At 45.5% G+C, this 22592-nt stretch overlaps 1 protein-coding gene across 1 annotated transcript; it reads right to left on the bottom strand.

The window, feature by feature from the left end:
• Positions 1 to 202: 202 nt before the first annotated feature.
• ST6GAL1 (ST6 beta-galactoside alpha-2,6-sialyltransferase 1) lies at positions 203 to 12041 on the bottom strand (the record flags this gene model as incomplete). The annotated part of the gene is made up of 5 exons (XM_080349651.1): positions 203 to 573; positions 2469 to 2643; positions 3906 to 4007; positions 8482 to 8575; positions 11407 to 12041. 5 exons carry the CDS (start codon positions 12039 to 12041, stop codon positions 332 to 334), a joined length of 1248 nt encoding a protein of 415 aa, XP_080205777.1. The 3' UTR covers positions 203 to 331.
• Positions 12042 to 22592: the final 10551 nt, after the last annotated feature.

The raw sequence follows: 22592 nt of genomic DNA, 5'->3' as shown, positions 1-22592 counted from the left end.
TTCTGCTTAGAAAGCATCTCCTGCATCTCACATATACCATTGTCAGTTGAGATGAAGACAGAGATGTCCACCTGCTGCATGAGCCTGGCTCCATCAGGAGTAAATTTATTGCAGTGGCTCATGCGGATACTATGTGGATGTACTACAATGTGTTAACACTGCCTTCCAGCTAGGAGAAATTAGGTACCAAAGTCCTAAGAGCAAGTGTTGCAACATGGAAGAACCATCAAAATACACCAGTGCTTAGACCTAACAAAACTGACAACCCTGATTTTAAAAAAAGTGCTTTGACAGTCAAGAAAAATTCCTAAACACACTAAAAACTGATCTGCTAGCAATGCACATTTCGGAAGCCGGGCAAAGTAACTTTCCCATGCATATAGATGTCCTCATCTGTGCCCTGGTTTATGTGCTTCACCAAGTTTTTCTCAAACAGGAGTGGGTGGTAAGCTCCCATGGTACAGGCACGGTCGTGAAACTTCTGGTAATAGTGGCAAATGTCCGTCTGTCGTTTGGAAGGGAGAAATTCGTACACGTGCACTTCATCACAGAGTGTCATCATGATCACGATGCCTAGGGAGGGAGAGAAAGCAGACATCCCCATGTCAAACCACGGAACCGATTAAACATCCCAGCGAGACAGGCGGTCAGCAAGGAGCACCCAGCCCAAAGGGGAAGCGTTGGCTTTCGGAACATGCAGACAAGATGGGGAGAAAACAAGTCTGGCCAGACAGGGCTGTTTTCAGAAGCCCTCTCTTGCAGAACAGATGATCGACTGCTTTCGCATCTAGTCCAACCCACCTTCTTTAGCAGGTGGGTTGGACTAGACGATCTCCTTCCAACCCCGACCATTCTGCGATTCTGTGACTTCATTGCAGCACTGTTTACAGTGAAAGCAATGCCAAAAGGCCAATTTTTAAGAGCGCAACCATTCTCTGCGGCCTTCATGGAAACTTGGGTGTCTGCCAACCATGCACTACAATTAGCTGATCCAAACAGCCCATCTCAAACCTGCCTGGGTAAGCAGCAATGAGACCTTCACCTTCTCCCCATCTTCCTCTTGTGAATGCAGGGGCTATAAAAGCGACTGTGCTTGGAGACGCTCACCCAGACCGAGCACACTCCACTCCTCAGGACCCCCAGCTGCCCCACAGCAGAGCAGCACATGATGTGTATCACAGAAAATTCATGCAGTATCTGAGACATCAGGAACCATGCATGATCAGAGGAACAGTTTACAAAATATTAGAAGAACCCAACATGAGAAGAAACCACTTATTTAACCAAGGTGCATTTTAAACACATTATCATCCACGTTTTCAAATGACAATTTTCATTCATTTAGGCCTCCAAGGAAACCCAGACCTGCAAACTGAACTCGTCTGTGGTCCTGAGCCTGGCGAGGTGTCTTCTTTTACAAAGCAAGTAACTAGTCCTGAAGTTAAGCCACAGAGGAATTTGCTGTGTGCCATTGCCCAGTGCCTGCTTTCAAGCCCTGAACTCCCATTAACAACGATTTTGCTGCTGAAGTCATTGCCTATGCTGTTACGCAGTTGTTCTGCACGTACCCCAGCAATGACGTGCTGGGCAAGAGCAAGGCTGTGGCAGGAAACTAGCTGCTGGAGTGGCAAAAATAAGAAGTGACTGTTTGAATGGACATGGAAGGGCACCTCTGCCCCAGCAGCAATGGGAGCAGAGGAAGGGATAAAGCACAGCGGCTGGACATCCACATGGCAAACAAAGCCATACATCCATGCTGCAACTTCAAATACACGTGAACTTCCCTAGACGTTCACTCCTTTTTATTCAGCTGATCATGAGATCTCCCTCTCCAATAAGAAGGAAAAGCTTTGCAACGGCAGAATGAAAAATAAGCCCCTTTGCTGAGAGGCTGGATTTATCATGCTGACAAACAAGACATTAGCATGCTGAATAAGGGGGAATACAACTGAACTTTTCAGGACAGCTATTCCCCCTGACCACCCCCAACCCTCCAATAACTCTTTAGCTTTACATATTTTTCCATATATCTGTATTTCCCTATTTATGTATTTTAAATATATATACATACATATGTTAAAAATAGGCAAGCACTGAGATTTCATCTCCACTAACCAGATCTATTTGCCTGACAAGGTCTGAGCCTGCAGGAGCCTTATCCTTCCTCTCGCACCCCATGGGAACTGCTCTGGCGCTAGAAGTGAGAAATCCTAGAGAACATCTCGATGTTGCTTTCCATGTGGAACCAGGCCATGCTTATAACTGCTGTTTCAGAGGGGTGCTGCAAACCACTTACTTCAACACAACTGAGCTGCTGCTTTAAAGACAGGAAGCTTAAATTTTGGCATAAGACAAACTCTGTAAAAGCAACTCCAATAAGCACTAGAAATCTGTAGTTGTCTTGGAAAAAAGGCATCCTGGAGAGCTCCTGCAAACCTAACGGGAAGTTTAGAGGGCAATTTTCTTACCAAGCATTCCTGATGATGGTGGATTAGGCTGAATAGGCTCCAGTGAATTCTCCTGCAGAATATCCCAGAGTTGCCACTGCATTCTTGGATTCAGGATATAGAAGGGCTGCTCTGGATGCGTACTACGATACAACTTATAGCTTTCAAAAAAGTCATAGTCTGGTTTTCTGTACCACTGGAAAACAGAAACAAGAAGTCAGACATTTTATTTCTAGCCCACTCTTTCCCAAATCCATCAGGAAACGAGGACAAGTCAACCTGCTTCTGGCAGGGGTCAAAGGTCCTGCTATACCTACACACACCCACCTTCTGTCCCCCACAGCCGCATCTGCCCTTTGGGTCACTGTGGTGACTTGACTCAGTGACATGAGCAGGAATAAAAACCAAACTTCCTCTCTTTGGCAGTGAAGAATCATTAAATGAGATCAGCCATCTTGTATAATTTCATTTTGCATGCCCCAACAGCAGACAATGTTGAGAAGTCAGCCTGAAAGCTTACAGACCCGAACCCCTCTGTGTGCTGGAGTATGAAGCATCCTATTCTGCAGGCAGGTGTCCTCAGCACAGCCTCCTAAAACAGGCTGAGCTGATTTGCATCCCAAATCTTCCCCTTTCACTAAAAACGCTTATGAAAGGTTTATGATTCCTTAACGTAATTTTGAGATTTTTTTCCTATGCTTAAAATATCTCTGGTTTTACTGACACTTAAGCATGCTGTACATACACCCTCGTGTGTCCTGGAGGTGTGGGGCTAGACACAAGAATAAACATCAGTGAGAAAACAGGAAATGCAGTCCAGAGAAAGGAGTCCAAAGACGTTTCAGTTACAGAGCTTAAAATAAAAGAATGGACTATTCACTCCTACCTGCTTTCACCCTAAGCCTCCAAAGCTCATCACTTATCAAATAACACCCTTTTGTACTCAATGTGAAAAGTGAATGCTAGAGGGAGTGCAACACCCACAAGTGAAAGTCCAGCTGACAGAGAGGAGACGTTTGCTAAGATCTTCAGAGGGTTTCCCAATCCATTCATCATGCATTGAGTATATCCATATCTGACTGGTGCTTGCAATATCCAAGCATCAACCGTCTGCAAATCTTACAGCAGCTGTCAGTAAGAAGAGATCGTCCTCTGACAAGATGACAACTGCTGCAGACAGCAGTGACCTCCCTGCAGCATCAGCCCCAGGAACAGCAAAGATGGTGACTTCTTACACTTGGCCTGGGGCTCTCCACAGGGATTGGGAATAGGCAAGTGTTTCTCTAGGAGCACACATGCTTGAGTTCTCAGAGGTACACAAGCATACACCCATGATAACAAAAAGGTAATCAAGAATGGCCTTAAAATGAGTGATCGCTCACATTAGGAGGAAGCAGGTTAACAGATGCACTTCAAATCATATAAATCTGATTTTATTTACACAAAACTCAGCCTTACCTCATTAATTTCTGCATGATATGGTGCTGGATCCCAGACAATTAAGATTCCAGTGTTATATAGCTCTTCTCTCAGGAACTGCTGCTCCGCAACAGTTACAAGCTTGAATAACAACAACAAATAAAATAATATACAACATGCTGTCAGAATTAGCAGGCAGCCAGACAATAAAATATACCTGAACACAGCCATAGCCACCCCAGTGCTGGTTACTGAGCATCCCCTACCTGCATGCAGGCAAGGACACAGCTCCCAGTGATGTCCTTCCAGCTCCCATCCCAGTCCTATCTAGCAGCACAGGATTTTGTGGAGAGAGCAGTGTGATGCACTTCGGCCCAGGGAAGCTGGAGTCTTTTGAAGGAAAGCAGCACAACAGCACATGGGCTAGAGACAGTATCAGCAGAGAGAGAATGCTCCACCAGATGCTTCCCTCAAATGAACCAAACCAGGTGGTTCAATCACAGAAGTTGACCTCTACGGTTTGCACACAACTGTCTCAGCTTGTGACACCGAAAGCCAACCCAGGTCTGCAGCAAGAAGCAAGCAGTCAGGATGAAATGAGACAGGGACTGATCTCCTGTCCTCCCCACCCAAAGGCATAATCCGTATAGACACAGCTTGTAAACATCTGCTGAAGAAAAGCACCATCATAAAAACCAGCTCCCATTTGTGCTGATTTTCCCCATGGATCTAATTAAGAGACAGCCAGTTTATGCCCAAGTACCCCAGCAGCAGGCTGACCTCATGGCTGTCCCCATACCAGAGCACAAGGACACTCTTATCAGCCCAGATGCAAATTACTCCAAACGCAACAAGGGTTTCCTCGCATCTGTTCTTAACTTTGCGGGATTAGGCTTTGGCCTTGACCACGTGTCCTGCCTAGGTTTCATTTCCTTACAGTAGCTAAAACATCTGGGCTGCTTGGGAGCTGGAGCATGCAAGGCTGCAGGTGTGAATGTCTGCTCACTGCCCGGACAGCAGAGCAAAGAGAGGACATGGCAGGTGGTACCAGCAACCCCTGCGCCAGGCACGGTGCGACAGAGCACCACAACAGGACAGGAACGTGGCAAGGAACACGGGCACTTCATTCTCATTCCATTGTTTCTATTTAAAGGCTAGAAATCCTTCAGGAACTTTTCTGATGGGAAACATGTGAAAGGAGGATTCAAGAGAGATTGAGCATCAGGGAATGCAAAGGTCAGCAAAGCAAAGCCATGTGAGTTGGCAGAGGTACACAAACCCTAGAGAGCTGTGACAGGCACAAAAACAAAGAGATAAGAAACCAGGTGGGGAGCACCCCCACAAACACAATGTGTTCGCTATTTCCTTCCCCATACCACAGAGCTGAGTCCTGGCACTACCAGTAATCCATTCCTCACATAACCTGTTTGCTGGAGGAATCTGGCTCCCCAGATACCTTTAGTGACCATTTGTTCTGTTTAACAGCGATGGATTCTTTCCAAGCAGTTAAATTCATGTAAATTGCTACATCACTTATTTGTCTTGCCCAGCTTTTTTAATCCTAATTAGTTAACTGATCTATTGATTTCCTAGTTAATTTGCTCTTTAGCCAATTGGCCATTTAACAAGTATCTTGCTAATACAGCTCTTACCCTCCTGATATGTTTATTGACCTTATTAAAATAAGTTTCTTCTCTCCAACTACCACAGCCAATTCCTTGTAATCTAAATGTGCTCCCCTTTCCCATCACAATCTTCACTCCATTCCACCGATGTGCTATCTTCTTTCTCTTCCTCCCTGCTGACTCATTAATGCCAAGAACAGCAAACACAGCCAAAGCAGAGAGGGCTCTCCATGACAGCGAGAAGCCGGACAAGGAGAACCATAAACAAGGGCTGTGAGGAACAAGGTACTCTGGTCCTTCGTCAGCTCTGCAGAAAAGAGCTGTGTCCTACAGAACCACATTGGCATTCCCCCCGCACACTCGTGAGCCCTTATTTTTGCAAGATGCAAGCACTTTCCCAGGGCAAATCAATGTCTTGTGTATGACTGCAGGAAAAAATGCCATTAAAGGACGTGGTACTGATGAACCAGTGAAGGTCTCAGAAAATAAGCAAGGCAATGCTAAAGAATATCTTGCTTTAGAACAACTACCAAGCTTATGGAGCTACAAGCCTATCCTCACATTTCTCCCCCCAGCCAGTATCAATCTACTAATCTTTTCTTGTGCACACAAATGTACAAGATACCCCATACCACTGTTAAAACCATCCACCCCCTATATATGTGCTACAGACTGGTCAGCAAATTACAGAAAAATATCTTAAAATAGTTATTAAGGAACTTAGGGCCACTGGCCACACACACCAAAGGGACACCATTCAATACAGACTAGTTCTGACAGATTAGATCCAGGAGATCCCACTTCCTTCATTTTGAGAATAGATTGAGGATTGATCAATAGTAAGAGCCAAAATAAGAGCAGCTAAGCCACAATCCCATCCGTGTTCCAAGTGACCACTTAGTACATAAGAAAAACCAAGCCTAGAACAAGAAGAACCTACAGCTTGTGCAGCCAGCGCCTGATGTCTGCAAGCAGTTGAAAACAAAATGCCACAAAGCAGCCCCACTAACAAGAGGGTTAAGATGATGTCACCATGACTAGAACAGCACTGAACCATTAAATGTGCATATAAAAACATAGAAGAAAACGAGGCTCCCAATCCAGTTATCCCTGAAGATAACAGGGACTGCAATTAGAGCTGTTCATTTTACAAACTCCAGAAGAGAGACTCCTGCACTGTTCACAGGGAGAGAACCTTTTGCTCCGTTTTGGCAGCTAGATCAACACTGCATTTTAGCCTCAAAAACTACATAATTTTGTTCTCTCTGTAACTGAAATTTGTAAGCTGTCTCCATTGAGAGGGGATGGTGGCAGATGAAAAGCATCATCCACAGCTGCAGGCTAATCTGCATGGAGAACAGAAGCACTATGAAGGTACACTTAGTCCAAAATAAGAGCATCCACACAGAAAGTTATTACTGCTGTACAATCACACCGTTACCCTCCTCCCTGTGCAGATAACGCTGGTACCACACAGGTCATGTACACGGTTTTGCTGGTAAATGACTTCATATCACAGTAAGTTTGGCAATGAGCACATCCTCCAGAGAAAGTTTTCTTAAGTGATAACACCTATCTGACATCATAAAAATACATACAGAAGGAAAAGAAAAAAAAAAATAGAGAGGTCAAACAGGGCAGAGGAAGGAGAATGTCAGCACCCAGATATGTCTGCTAGAAACAGATTGGTTCAGAAAGAAGAAACTGTCCCACATGTGGCTGGTGGTTTAAGGCAGGGGAATTGAGGTGCAGCAAGCAGCACAACGGAGCACAGCAGCAAGGAAAAAAGGTGAGACTCAAGAGCAGAAAGAGGCAGCAACAGTATTTGCTCAAGAAGTAAGAACACTCTTCAAAAGACATGCAGAATGAACGAGGGAAAGCTAGCTTCACATCTTGCCTTTGAAGAGCATGGCCAAGCTCCTGCTGCTGCTTTGAGAAACTTCAAACCTTGTTACAGGGCAGCACCCACGAACCTCTCACACAAGAGCAGATGAGAAAACTCTGGGCCTATAAATCTCAGCTTTGGGGTGAGGAAAGTAAACTGCCTTAACAGTTCTGGAGAACAAAAGCTACACTTCGGTCTCCCATCTCCCCATCACTCACCCCCTCAGTTTTCATGTGCCTACAGCCTCCTCTTGGGCAAGGAGGTGCCCGTACTCTGCTCTGCAATGCCGCACCACGTCTTGCATCCAATGACTCGTGGCTTCATCAGTATTTTACTGCCTCACTCCACCCCCTCACCAGCACACATTACTGAGATTTCCTCTTCTCTTTGCATGTCTACACTTGAAAATTCCTCTCCCCAAAACAGGCAAAAATGAAGGGCAACAGCTCTATGGGAGCAGGGTGCAAACACTCCCTGAGATGTACCTAGAGCAGTCACAGTCTCTTATTGTGGGTCTCACTCCGCTTCTGAACGGGTGGCACCCTAACCCTGATAATGTATTATTAGATGTGGTCCTAACCATTCAGAGTCTGCTTCAAAGCCTATTGAATTCCAAAAAAACTAGCAGAAGGACAGCCTCATACCTAGAAAGAGCTCTCAAAGAGGGAAAATTTAACTAGGTAAACAATGCCTTTTATTAAAGGTACTTTCTGCAATGCTCTGCAATGAGGTTCTGGACCCTCTGACTCACCCACCAGAGTCCATGCCCCCTCCTGGCTGCATGCAGGCTACAGCTTTAAAGGTGGGTCCTTTGACAATGCCCTTCAGGCATTTAACAGCCCTGGTTAATGTGTTATCTACAGTCTGCAGCATTGCTGGGCAGAAAAGAAGTACTGTTCTTTTATCAGAAGCCAATTAAACTCCATTCTTCATACCCATCTGTGGGGCAGGCACAACTCGTGTCTTGGCACAGCTTGGCTTGCTAAGCAGCATTTTAAAGACCTCCCAGCAGCAGATGAAGCCAGAAGCTCTGCTCCCAGGCGGTATGGGGAGGTTCACAGCTTTGCTATGCCTGGTCCATTTGGCGCATATTCATCAGACCTACCTGGGAGTTCACAAGACGAATCGTTGTCTTTTGCCCCACATCTTCCTGAAATCCCTTGATAGGAGCCCCATTGAATCGCAAGACGGCATCGTGACTGTCTGAAAGCAAAAGAGAGTAAAAACCTGTGAGCTAACAACTGGTTTTGGAGTGACAGGAGAAATGTGTTATTCTCCTTCATTTCTAATACACTCTGGCTAGACCATGGCTTTCCAACTACAAGTATCAAGCCAGATTCTATGGAAGAAGTCATTAGTCTAACTTAATGATCAATAAACTTTTAAAAATCCACTTTTTTATACCGCAATGCACTGCAAGCTGTGAGTGCAGCCCTAGCATTTGCCCTGCACAGAGGAATGCTGCATCTCCCTCCCTTTTCCTCTTCTTCCTTCCAAACACTCTACCAGGAGATAGACCAATATACAATTAATTTACCATGTGGCTGGCTGCAAACTAAGGAACTAGGAAATAACAGTGAGCCAGCATCCTCTCTTGCAGTCTGGAGGCTGACCAGCCTGAGAAATATGTATAATAACCTCAGTGGAAAACAAAGCTGGCTTCAGCCTGCCAGTGTGCCTCTCACGTTACAGAAATAAAACCACCGCTGTGCATGTAACAGGCACAGTTTGTTACATGCCTTGGGATTCACTGCATTTTCCTCTGCTGGCATCATCTCTGAAGACAGCACAGCATTCCTGCAGCATCCTCCTCTGCCTCTGCATGGCCAGCTGTGCTGCTGTAACAGCACAGAGCCAGGCTGCTGCTGTGGCATATATGCCTGGCACCCTGGTTTCTCCATACCTACTGGCTAGATTTGCATAGGAAACCTGTTAGAGGACCAGAGGTGTTCAGCTGCTGAGTCCCCAGCCAGGGGAGAAAGGCTAACCTGGTCCAGAACTGGGACTTTTTGAGATAATTTTCTTGAAAAGAGGGGTGTTCTCACAAGCAATGCTGGAAGATCAGTGATCACTGGCAGCGAAGACTAGCTTCTCAGCTACTTTATTCTCATAGACATGTGGATCTTGTTTAGAGCCCTTCCAAAGCAACACACGAAACCCAGAAAGGTGATGTTTCCAAAAGAAAAAAAAAAAAAAAATAAAGTGTCCATGCTGAGAAGCAGTTCTGTAGTTACCACTACAAACCCTTAACTCCACATCCTACCTTGCATCAAGAGAGTACAGGGTTATAATTCTCCCACAGAACTTCAGTCAGCCACCAAGCATTATTGTGCCCCAAATTTGCGTTTTAAATGGGTGTTTAATGACTGCACAGGCAGAGTAGCTGGCTCTCTGAAGCACTCTGTCTCCAGGTGGTTGTGCTGCACTCATTATTTCCCAGATCAGATTTTTCACTGGCAATTCATAACTTTCAATAACATCAAGAGCCTTGTTGTTTCAATAACAACAAGAGGAGCTGCCTGTTTACAAACCTCTCCCTGTTCTGCCCTGCCAGCCTCCCTCACATTGACTAATTGCTTATTTGATATCTTAACATGATTACACAGAACAAATACTTCCTGGTCATTTAAGGAATAATAATTCAGCAGTCTATCATGTTCATCCATGCAAATGCCTCATTTTAAGCCTGTCAGATGTAGTAGGTTTTTGGCACCTTCCTCCAAGACAACCATGGCTTTTCCTACAAGGCAATACATCAGGTCAAAACTAGGAAGAAAACATGCATAAATACACTCAATACTCCAACAATATTCACCCTGCCCAGCTCAAGGCTGCAAGTGCCCGTAACTCTGCAGAATGACTAGCAGAGATGATGGCTTGGGCAGAAAGGTTAAAGTCTGGGACCCAGGCGTGAGGAACGCAAGCCAGGGATGCCAGCAGGGGTTAACGGCATTAATTACACAGTGACTTTTTCAGCTTCCATCCCTTGTGGCTCATAGACCGGCTATAGAAACAATGACGTCCTCTCAGCTGTGCCACGGCTGGAGCAAAGTCCATCACACTTCTTGGCTGCTCTGATACCAAACCCATGGACTGTGTTATAACATCCCATAGACACCACCCTCAGCTCTTGAGGCTATCTCTTTATGGAGGAGCAAGTGGTTTTATCAGCATGCTGGAGTCTAACAAAGATACCCTTGGGCACACGCCAGCTGTTTCAGGGGAGGGTGTTCTACAGAAGGTCACTTCCATGGAAACCTTTAGCTACTGAACTTCAGGAGGCACTTGAACAAGACAAGACAGGTACTCAGAGGAAAATTCAGAATTGGCTTAAGTCTTGACCTACCCTGGACTCAAACACTCCTAAAAGGTGGAAACAATTACATCAACCAAGTCCCACTGGTAATTTTTACCAGGAGGCAATGTTATCGTAGTTCGTACCACCACTATCTTTTTCATCCCATTTTTTATAGCATTTAAATACACTTCGGACCTTCCCACCTCATTTTAGCACATGCCTACCTGCCCTGTGGATCACAGAGGAGTCTGGGGAGAACATTTAAACAAGTACCAAAACAAATCCCTGACCCTCTCACGAGCATCGAGGAACTACAATTCTGAAAGCTTTGCCCAAGTTGTCCATGAATAATGTATTAAAAGCTATCCACCTACTTGTTTCAGAAGATGGAGGCTACTTGCAGCTTAGTGTAGGCCAAAGGGATCTGATCTGACAGATAACTTACAAACACACCAAAGTCTACAAACTATTTCCACTGGAGAGAAACTCCTAGGCTACAGAACTTCTTCAGTGAAGTTGCAGGTTAGCAAAGTGTGAATCTTGACTGAGCCTCAAACAACAATTAATGAAGAAAGTTGAGAGAACTGCAGGTACATAAGAACTCCCTGCCAGGCACAGAATCCTGAGTTGAAGGCTGGAGAGCTGGTCTGCACTGCGTGCTGCTTTCTTAGAGAGACAAAATGCATAAGTTATAAAACAATGTAATTTGATTTTATGCTAATGCAAAGATACCAACCTATCTCTTGTCCCAAATGAGATGATTTCAGAGACCCTGCCGAGGACACGACAGCACAGCGACCCAGGCGGCCCACTGTTTCATTGAGGCTTTTCCCTGGTATGTATTGCTGCCATTCAGAGGTATCAAAAGGACCATCCGACCCCTCTATCATGGTCACGTTCACCCTGTCCCGTAGCTGGCAGAGCAGCTTCTCTGGACTGAGTTTAGCAGTGTTCCTCTTCCCGTTGTAAGTCACATTGTACTTGTTCATGGATAAGTAATTTATTCTGACCTTCTGGAGCCTGGGTATGAGATTTCTGGATGAGCTGTCCTTATCCCATACTTTCACAGAGTCTGCCACTTTCTTGAACTTTTCGGCTGTTCCAGAGGTGCTGCCTTTTACTTTGTTGTGGTTACCAAATGATGTTTGGGGTATGTGACCAAATTCACTGACTGCTTCATGGAAAAGGCCCTGTGATTTAAGTGAGGTCCATTTTTCCGAGGTCCTGTGAACCTGCAAATCATCGTTCTCGGTCTTGAAAGGAACATAGTAGCTTCTCCTCGTCTCTCTCCACAGGCACACTGTCAGCGCTACCAGGATCACCACAAGAACACACATCAATTTTTTCAACGCATTGATGTGAACCATAGTGTACGGTGCATCCAGATGGGACACTGAACACAGGGCAAGGAGCTGGTCCTGGGGGGGAAGAAAACATCTCAGTCAGGGCTGTGTGCACAGTCATGTGTGTATATACAGTTATAAATGTCAATGTGCTGGTAATGGGAAGGGAGAGGGAAAACACAGGAGTAATTTTAAAATTTCAGGCTGTTTAAAGATCTCATTTGAAAGTCCACCACCTTGAACATCACACAGGAAGATATGAGCTGGCTTTTAGCCATCATATGCTATGTAATAGTGATCTGAGGCCATTGCCACTCAAACGTTTTCTCTATTCCCTTCCACAAGTGACAGTCAAGTCTTGTTAGACAGTATCATACCAGCGGCAGGGCAAGTCTCCACTTACCTTCATGTCCCATCCCAGCCAGCTGATATACAAATCCCACCACTAGTATTTCCAGAACCAAGCTCCTACTTTACCATAGGCATGAAGACTAACAAAGCACATAATGAGGCATACAACTGTTGAAATAAAAGCTGTGAGTGCATGAACAGCAGGAGTTTCACCAGCCTGGTACCAACACGCTTGGTGACTTCCCAGGGAACTCCTGCACACCTGCAGTGGGCTGAGGGCTCTCTCCATGTGAAGCCTCACTAAACAGCTGCTGGCAGTCAATTAATCCACAGTAGCATTTGAGGCACATTTGGGTTCATAAATGTACTTTGATAAACACTACTCAAGGTATGCTACTCCTGGAAAAAGCAAAGCCAGATCCCATTGTACTGCACAACCTGTCCTCTTTTGCACTGCCGCATATTAGCAGACTCCTCCAGCTCCTGTCTTGTTATAAAAGGGGGCAAGTCAATAGGAGGAGTGCCCGAAGGGCAGCTCAACCTAGGCAGTAAAAGGAGGTGGTGAAGGAAATATATGCTGAGGAATAAACGCCTCATGAGTGACACAAGGGACCAGAGAAGACCGGAGGGCAGCTGCTCGTGTCCCTGTGTGGCTCCTCCGGGATGTGACCAAAGACACTGGAGTGGTATAGAGATGTAGGTGCCCCAGTGCTCCTCAGGAGACAAACATATGCAGATCATCACCCATCCTAGAGAGAGCCTAAGGACAACTCTCTTCTTGGGAAACTTGCCGAAAGCAAGCACTGCTACTGAGAAGTTACCGAGCTACTGACATGATACCTGGCAATACAGCAGAAGCTCTCTAGCTCAGGTCATTTCTGGCTGTTTGCAGATTTTCTTCCGAGGGTTTAAGCAGGACATCTCAAAACACAACAGTTCTGTGATGCACTGAAGAGTTCAAGAAACAACTGCAAAATAAAAAAAGAGAGAGAAAAAAAAAAACTATTATGGGAGAACCCTGCCGTCCCAGAAAAGCTGTTACACAGGCATGGAAGAGCCAGCAGCAAACACATTAACAGCACATAAGCTCTTTACACGCTCAAATGCCCACTCAAAATGGGCATCTTCCTCCTTAGTCTAAACTCTACTCTCATCTAAAGCAGGAACCCCTTTGCAGACTTTGGGCTCTATGCTCCGGTCAGACCAACAGCCTTCTCCATGGAGAACACTGAGCAGTGGATATACCTGTAACATAGCAAAGGAAAAATCCCAATGCTGATGCTTAACACAATGAACAGGGAAAGGAAAGACAAAGCTAACTTTTCTTAGGGAAATACCTTCTTTTTGGAGCAAGTGCGTCATATGAAAAGTTCTACCTTAATCCACAGCTCTTCACCCTCCAACCACACTTTGTGCAGCCCCCAACCTGTCTTTATTCACACTGTATTTCTTCACACAAGATGAGGGTCTGACTTCCAGGAAACTCAACTAAGGCCTCCCACAGAGGCAGAACAGAGCCTCCACACCACTGCCCCACAGCACAAAGTTCTTCACTTTGGGCCCCCCTCCTGAGGGGTTTCCAGGTGCAGGTGACAGCAGGGGCATCTCAGTACCCTCAGCTTTGGTTTCCCATGGCTAGGATAATCTGGAGTGGCAGGTTCATTGAGGCAGAACAACCTTGCAGCTCACTGCAATTTCCTGCTGGGACACTCCTCCCCATGCCGCAAAGCAGGGGATGCCCAACAAGTCGCAACACCTCCTCTCCTCCCCAGGCCACACACAGGAACCTGGACAACTCACCTTCAGCACCCAGCCCAATGAGATCACCACCTCTGATGACTGTGCATCCTGCTACAATGTGAACGGTCACTTTGCTTCAATTTGTAACTTGAGAAAATAGGTTCTGCAAGCAAATACATTTCTGCAGAGCCACACCATTTTAAGGTACCTTTTGCTCACCACGGATTCACTGCAGTTCAGTTTATTTCTACTACTTCACAATACAATTTTATGTCATTTGCACAAGTAGCGTCCTAACGCAAAGTCCCTCCCAAGCATTCTGCCACAAAACATTTTTGGTGGAGCACAAAGGCAGCTGCTCTTCCAGATAAGGTAGGACAGCCCTCAGTGGGCTCTCTTTCCACACCTTTAATGCGTAAGTCATCTGTGTGCACTTCTGTATGGCAGCAGCTAGCACCAACGTGCTCTTCAGGAGGTGACAGAAACTTATCACCTACTCACAGCACAAGGTGTCAGCTATGCTATGAATACTAAAAAAGAAAGGACAAAAGAAAAAAAAAATCCCCCAAACCTACAAAAATACTTAAATAGCTGCTGCCTTCTTGAAACCTACAGCCGGACACGGCTGCGAGGTGCAGCGCTGGCAGGCTGAGCCTATACAGCAAGTCCTCCGAGGATAAATTAATCCTGTGTGGAGAACAAGTAAGTGATGCAGTATCTTCAAGACAGAGAATTATATCTCCATGCACTCTTATACTTAACCTTTGCTGTCCAAGCGTCACATTGGACTCAAGTCTTAATCATCAAAGCACAGAAGAGTGCGAAAGTCCTGCCGCCTCCCACATCCCAGGCGCTGCCGTCCACCCCGGAGCTGCAGCCAGCAGTGCCCGGGAGAGAACACCAGGCAATCCCTGCTTCCACAACCCACAGCAGACTCACCCTAAAACTGCTAACAACAGTGTCTTCACCTCATTAAACAAAAAGTCTGTCAAGCCCTTACCTGTCTCCTATAGCGACCGACAGCGGATACACAGATAAACCACATAGGTAGGGACAAAGGTATGAATATATTTCTCTTCCAGTAAAAGCACACAGCTTCCAAAAAGCTGTGTCATCAGCTGAACCAATGCCCATCCTCTGCACATTTGTTTAAATACTTCTTGAAACCACTCACATTTCCCAAACATCCTGAGGCAATGAACTCTGTAATCGCGCACCACACAGAGACAACCGCTCCTCTCCTGGCTTCACACCGGCAAACCCAATCGCACCGACAGTAATCCTGCTGCTGTCACTGTCTGCACGCCCTTCGTGGTTCACCACCTCTCCTAACACTCTGCTTTCCCCACTGGTTGCTTTTCCAAACTGAATCCTGCTTGTTCCGACTCCTCCTCGCACAGCAGCTTTTCCACACCTCCAACTCTCTCGGTCAGCTTCCCCGGGACCGTTTGAGCCGGTGAGGATCCCTGCAGGCCGGCACACCAGGACACCCCAGCCGCACTCGCTCAGGCCACGTGGTCTGGCAGCAACATAACAACGCGGCTGCTTTGTTCTTCTTCCAAAAACTTCCTCCACTTCTGTTTCCCTTCCTGACCACTTCTAAGCCCTGAGCTCTAAGCTGTCGGTAATGACTTTGGGATATTTTGCAAGCACTGACTCACCGAGAGTTCCCCCAGCACGGGGCAGAGGGGCAGGAATAAAATATGACTAAAGAGCATTACTTTACCCCTGCCAACCCAGGCTGCCTTTGCTGTTGTGCTGCCCAGCCACACAGGATCGCCGGACCCCTCTGCAGCTGCTTAGTGTTTCCTCTGGCCCCGGCAGCCCTCTGAAGACAAAGCCAGCCAAGCCCATCACCTAACGCCCTTCCTCCTCACCGTTGCAGATCCGTTATCACTGCTCAACGGCGGAGATCTCAGAGAAAATCCCTGTGGGACTTGTGTGGTGTTGTGAAACCTGACCAGTTTGCTGCCTAGCCGCCAGGCAGTCACTAATCCAGGACAGGAACTTTTTCATCCCACAACAGCTTAGGCTTTTTCTGAGGCTCTTGGTGAGCAATCTCACCAAAAACTTGAAAATTCGGGCATACTGTTTTCCCCTCTCTAGGCTTGCTAGCTTCTGAAAATGAGAGAAGAGGAATCAAGCAGATAGGTTTGAAATGTAACTGTCTTCTGCAGATGATTAGACTTCTCCATTCATTCTTACGCATTTTACACAGGGTAGTTATTTTTATTCTGTTTACTGGTCTGAAACAGGCCCAGCAGAGTGAGTCCCTCTGAAATACAGCAAACCCAGCACTGTGTCTGCCTCCTTCCATTTTTCTGGGTCAGAGCCTGAAGTGAACAGGTCCCACACTGCAGTAACTCAGGATTTCCAAACCTGACCTCCCTAAAAGTGCTGGTGCAGACCAGCTGTCTCCAAAAGGTTTGGCAATCATGTCAAATAACACCTTTAATTTACACTACGATTTCAGAAATCCAACCCTCAGGGATGGGCACATGCAGGGATCAGATCCACCTTTTCTCAATGTCTTTCCTTGGTCCCTCCATTCATACATCAACATCATTCACCCACAGTTTTCTTGCCTCTGATGTATGCACAAATGCTTTTTACTGTAGAAAGCTGTTCCTCAGACTTTTTTTCTTGGGTAATGTGATAATGATTTCATACTCAAACTTAGAGCATTTTCATTTCTTTCCAGGCTTCCTTCATTTATGCATTTCAATCTGTATCCACAACTGTGCCATGACCTAAATATAATACAAAGCACTAAAGCTTCATTTCTAGCTTTTGCTGGTGTATTTTTGAATGTTTTTATGCTCCCCCATCTGAAAACTTTATACTTCAACTACATCTTTTTATTCTTTTTTTGTTCATTTTCTCTCAGTATTAACCTGTTCTTCCAGCCAGCATCCCCTGTAAAGCACCTGTGAAGAGAGCAGTGGCTGGTAGCAGAGGCAGAATGAGTTCACGTGAAGTGTGTGAAAAGAGGGTACCTGAAGGGGAAAGACATGGAGGTGTGGGGTAGGAATCCCTCCATTCAAAATACAATAACACACCCAAGGAAACTGAAGTGGAAAAAAAATGAGATTTGAGAAGTAATCTTGAATTTGCATTCACTCTTAAAATTCCCTACTCCTGTACTGGGAGAAAAAAATTCTCAAGAAACTTCCCAGCTTTAAATAAACTATGATCATGCCATTTTGCAAATGAAGCAGTTGTATTTTTCATATATTCAATACATCAGATGAAACATAATGATTGATAGATTTATTAAACCTAAAGATCTGTCCCTCTGGAACTGAGTTTCAGAAGATCTCTTTGATATTTTATTCAGACCGGACTGTTAATTCAACTGTGTGTATTTCAGTTTTGTAAATATATAAACAGGGAAGACTCGCAGCAACTCTTGGGTTTTTTTCCTAAAATATCAGTGTGCTGTGATAATAAAACATCTGTTAAGCCATACACTTAAGTATGTACTTCGAATGCCACGAAATAGAACAACAACCAAAAAAAGTGGAGAATGAGGAATTTTTTTGTGGAGAATGAGAAAAAAAAAAAGGTGTTTTAAGTGAGGAAGATGGTTATATTGGTTATATTCCCAACAGTGCACTGAGGAACAGCTATACAAGTCACTTGCTAATGAAATTAATCATTCTATTAGCCTTGGCTGCATTAAAAAGAAAATCTCTGCATTTGCCAGAAAAAATATGCTGCTGTCTCTGTTGAAAAAAAACTTCCAGGAAAATTAGAGAGGCGGATTTAAGGGGGGAGGCACAGATGAAAAAGTTTAAGCATGTGTTTCATTTTGGTCTTGCGTTGTCAACAAACACTGGGATTTAATAAAGGTAGAAGCCGTGATTTCTGGCTGTGTCAGCCCTTTATTCCCCCTCTTTTCTGAGGTCTCGTGTTGTTTTTGGAGGGTGGCTGTGCACTGCTGTGCACAGCCCTAATTAAAAAGCAGCGATTTTGCTTTTGCTCACTGCAGATGCTCTGCCAGGCACTTGCAGAACCGCAGTGTCACCGTCGGCCACCCAGACCTACAGCAAGAGGTGACCCACGCTGTCCTGGCTCCCCATCTCCAGCCACCCTAGCAGGATGCCTGCGCAGCCCCAGGGCGCAGTCTTAAACAAAGTGCATGTTTGGAGCTGTCAGAGCTCAGCTCTAACAATCCACTTTACATTAGCAAGTATGACATATGTGATGACAAATCTGCTCCAGGGCACCCGAACCAGGCAGCCCATGCAGTTAATGACACACCAGCAGCTCTGGCTGCAGCAAGCAGCAGGACGCCCAGCAGCATCCACAGAGCTGAGGAGCAGCTTTCCCAATATGTGAGCTTCTGTTTGCTGGTGTGTTCCTGTCCAGGCCAGGAGTGAACCCAAAAACACACAAAGACCATCTTCAACACCAATGTATTATGATAATAAGGAAGGGAGGGCTTCAACAGTGTCACAGCACAGCCACACTGCTCTGATAGCTGGTGACTGTCAAAGGGATGGTCCTCCTGTCCCACTACCTGCCTGTTCAGAGACTGGCATCCACAGAGGGATGACCTTCAGCTCTGACAAGTGTATCACATTACCCCCTTTCACTCCAACACTGTCAGGAAAGTGGTGAACACCAAAAAGTGTATCTTCACTTTCTGCAAAGCCAAAAGCTCACACCATCTCCCTGGACCAGCAGTAAGAGTCCCTGACCCTGCTGGCTCAGAGAGAAATGGACTGCTGCAGGGTTATTTGCAGACACATGAAGGTGGAAGGACAATTTAACTCTCAGAATGGGAAAAAATAATTATCAAGGTATGCCATGGTGCGGAAATACACGTACATGTTCCTTGCTTGGCGGGTTACTTACCAAGAGGGATGGCTTGTTTATGAGCTTCAGAACAGGACCAAGCTCTCGGTTGGTGTGACCAGCACCTCCCCATCACAAAACCCTGCTTCCTACCCCACAGACAGATATCTGCTGAACATTTCTTGTTAAAAGTAATGGACAGCAAAGAGGCCCCAGCTATGTGGGGTGCCAGCATGCCCCAGGCAAGCCCTGGGCTCCGGCTGCATGTTCCTGCTCGCATGTGGTCAGCCAGACACCACGGAAGCTTTCAGAACACAGTCCAACACAAAAGCCATTTCATGACAGGCACATGCCCATGGGAGCCTCACCAGTAAGATATTTGTAGACCACTGCTGGTAATAAACCTTTTCAGTTTTTAAGATTGCCAGTTTCATGTTCAATAGAGAAAGAAAGCGCATCATACCACGCATGAACAGCACCAATTCTCAAAAGCTCTGCTTCTCCTCCCATAACCAGACCCTCCAGTGTCATGACTTTACAAGTGAGATTTTCATTATCAGTCAGTTTTATCATAACCGTTCCCACACTGAAGCCAACAGTAAAAACTACCCCCCCACACTTTTAAAGACCAGGGTGTGATAACTCATTTCGGACTATTTACTTTACATGGAACATTACACCTTCAGATCAAACAAATCACTTCTTTGTTCCCCCTGCAATCATGTGTTTCTCTAGGATGTTTATCTTTTGAAGTGAGAGGGGAGCGCTTCTTTATTTTAAATTAGCAGCATGTGCCAGGTCAACACTTAATGACTCTGAAAATATCCCTGCGTGCAGAGACACGTAACTGGTATTCCATGGCCCCAGGACAATAAACATCCTTTGTGCCAGCTGCAGCTATGTTACCCTTCAGGATAATATTCTCTGACACCAGCCGTTTGCAGGTGGGTGTGATGTCTTTCCATCTCCTCAAGGACAATGCAATAACTCTTTACGACTTGCTCAGAGAAGAATCTAATTCTATTTGAACTAAGACAAGGAAATAAACTTGCACAACTGTGCACCCACCACTGCTAGTTTTGTGTCTGACAGCACTACTAAGATTTGGTTCTTTTCTTCATACCCAGAGCTCATCCCTGTCGGAGATGGCAGGGCTGGCGCTCAACAGCAGCACTCCACCACCCCAACTTCACTGCAGGACTGACATAAAATGGGAATTCTGGCCACTGACTTCAGAAAGCATGATTCAAACCCCTCTCTGTTAAATAAAACACTTCTTGCATTACATTTTAAATAGATTGGTTTTCATTGAGAAATCCATACTTTATAACCTATGAGAGACATACAGATATCAAGAATTTTCATCAGAAGGTATCAGGTGCTGAGAAAAAAGGCACATCCTGATACCAATACAGAGAATTTTAGAATGGACATCTATTAGAACCCATCAAAGCCAAAAACTGTCACAGAAATCATAAGAAAAAGTATTTAACAGGCACTTCAATTACTTATCCGGCAAAAATCAGCATAGTTCCTCTTTCTATGCAAGGAACTTGAGGCACAGAACACAAATGGAAACATCAAAATCACTTTTAACTATTTTGTCAGAAAAAGGGGGTGGGGAAAAAAAACCCAACACACGTTACAATAATAAGGTTTTTCCACAAACCAAAAATACTTCCTTTCACTCTCCGTAGCCACAGTGTTCAGAAAGCTAAATTGATACCATTTCTGCCACACACCATTTGTTCCACTAGTTAAACCGAGACTGACATGACCAGAGGAAAGCCAGGTTTAACCCAGTAGAAGCTTTCAAGGAAGCCCTGGTCCAAGTTCAGTGCCAGGCTGCAGCAGAGCAGCTGAGGCAGCAGATACACAGAGTCCAAATACCCCAAGGTCTCAGATATCGCTCATTGCTGAGGCAGCAGCCAGGTTCTCTGAAGTCAAAATATTTGCAGTAGCAGATGTCAAACACGCATTTTGCCAAGACACATCAGTGAGTCACCTCCTCACACAGGGAGCTCATGGCCTGGCCGGACTTCATAGAATCATTTTGGTTGGAAGAGACCCTCAAGATCATCAAGTCCAACCAAAACCTAATTCAGACTAACCTTAACCATACATTAACCTAACACATTAATAACAGTAAGTGCTGCCCTGGTTTTTAAATACAAGTCTGATTTATTTATCTGGTAACACTGTCCCCTTGTAGTATCATTTCAAATGTATCTACCATCAATAAGCCCACAAGAGTATCCCCAGGAAAGTAACCTTGCTGGAATAAAATTCAATTTTATTAGTCATAGGTAATATAAAAGTAAAGCACAAATCTGGGTGCCTACATCTATTTGAAGAGCTTAAGACATTCCTCCTCCCTCAAAGTTTCACACGTGTATTTATAAAAACCATTCATGAAACCTTCCTGATAAAGCCTTCATTTAAAACCTCTTTGCTATTTTCTTCCCTCAGCATCCCCCCTAGATGCTCAGGAAAGGAAAATAGGTTCAGTGGTTCCTCCTACCCAGAGAATACTTTGCAAGAGCAAACAGGCGTCTCTCAAAACAGCACGCAGTGCCCACTTCTTGGTGGGAATGGAGGACATGGTACAGACTCACACCAGCTCCAGCTGCAAGATCCCAAACAGAGCATGCCACACATCTGGCAGCTCCATGGTGCCAGGTGCAACATATCCAAAGAATCCCTGTTTTCTTCCCCACTTGCACACCCTGTCAGCATTTTGGTGACAGATCTGTGAGGTTATGAGCATGGTATCGAGTGATCTGAAGTGCAACAAATCTACACAGTTGCTGGAGGGAGGAAAACACCATGCTTGTGAAATGGAAACACATTTAAAGTTTACTGAGGTTCAACAAGGCCAAAAAAGGCAATAAGGGCCACTTTACTGTCTCTCCACTCTAAGTGGTTTTAGCCTGCTCATTCCCCTATCAGAAAACCAGGTATAACCTGGAAAGCACTACCCAGCTCCTGTCCCTAAATACATCATTCGCTTCCTGCGGTCGGCACTTCAGAAACAAGCCTGGCAGCAGAGCTTGCAGATGGCAACTACATGGATCCACCATGAATCTGAACCTCCCCTTGAACCAGGCTGCTCTCTCCCCTCTGGTATTTAGGGCCACAGAAATTTCATGCACATAGGAGTCTGCACCTCCACTAAAAAGGATGCCAACCCACGCTGCCAGCCCCATGGCACTCCCTTACTGGCACCAGCAGACCCGAGTTACTGGCACGACAGAGACGGGCTGAGTGTGCAGGGCTTGCTGCACAGCGCCCAACCAGCTGCACAACAATGAGAACAGGCTGGCTGGGAAAGTGGAAAAAAAAGCAAGATATCCAATGAATCTCAGCACAAATGTGTTTTTCATCAAAGCCAGGTAGCAACTTACAGCACGGAGGAAGAGATCTAGACAGATATTTCCAACAAAAACATAACTTTCTCCCTAAAGGAGTGAAGGAGGCCCCAGACGTTTTTGTACCTCCTCCATTCAATATTGGCTCTCATACTGCTTTTAGCAGAGCGTGTTTCAGCAGTCTTAGAGAGCTCCTGTATGGCCTAAAAAAAAGCTCCCTGAGCCTCTCAGAACAATGAAAGGCCCCTGTCCCCCCTTGGACCAGCACTTCGCTGGAAGAAGGCATGAGATATGGAAGAAGGGATGAGATATGGGA

This window comes from Nesoenas mayeri, assembly GCF_963082525.1.
Source record: "Nesoenas mayeri genome assembly, chromosome: 9".
Lineage (NCBI taxonomy): Eukaryota > Metazoa > Chordata > Aves > Columbiformes > Columbidae > Nesoenas > Nesoenas mayeri.
Note: the sequence above shows the minus strand (reverse complement) of the source record. Positions and strands in the feature narration are given on the sequence as shown.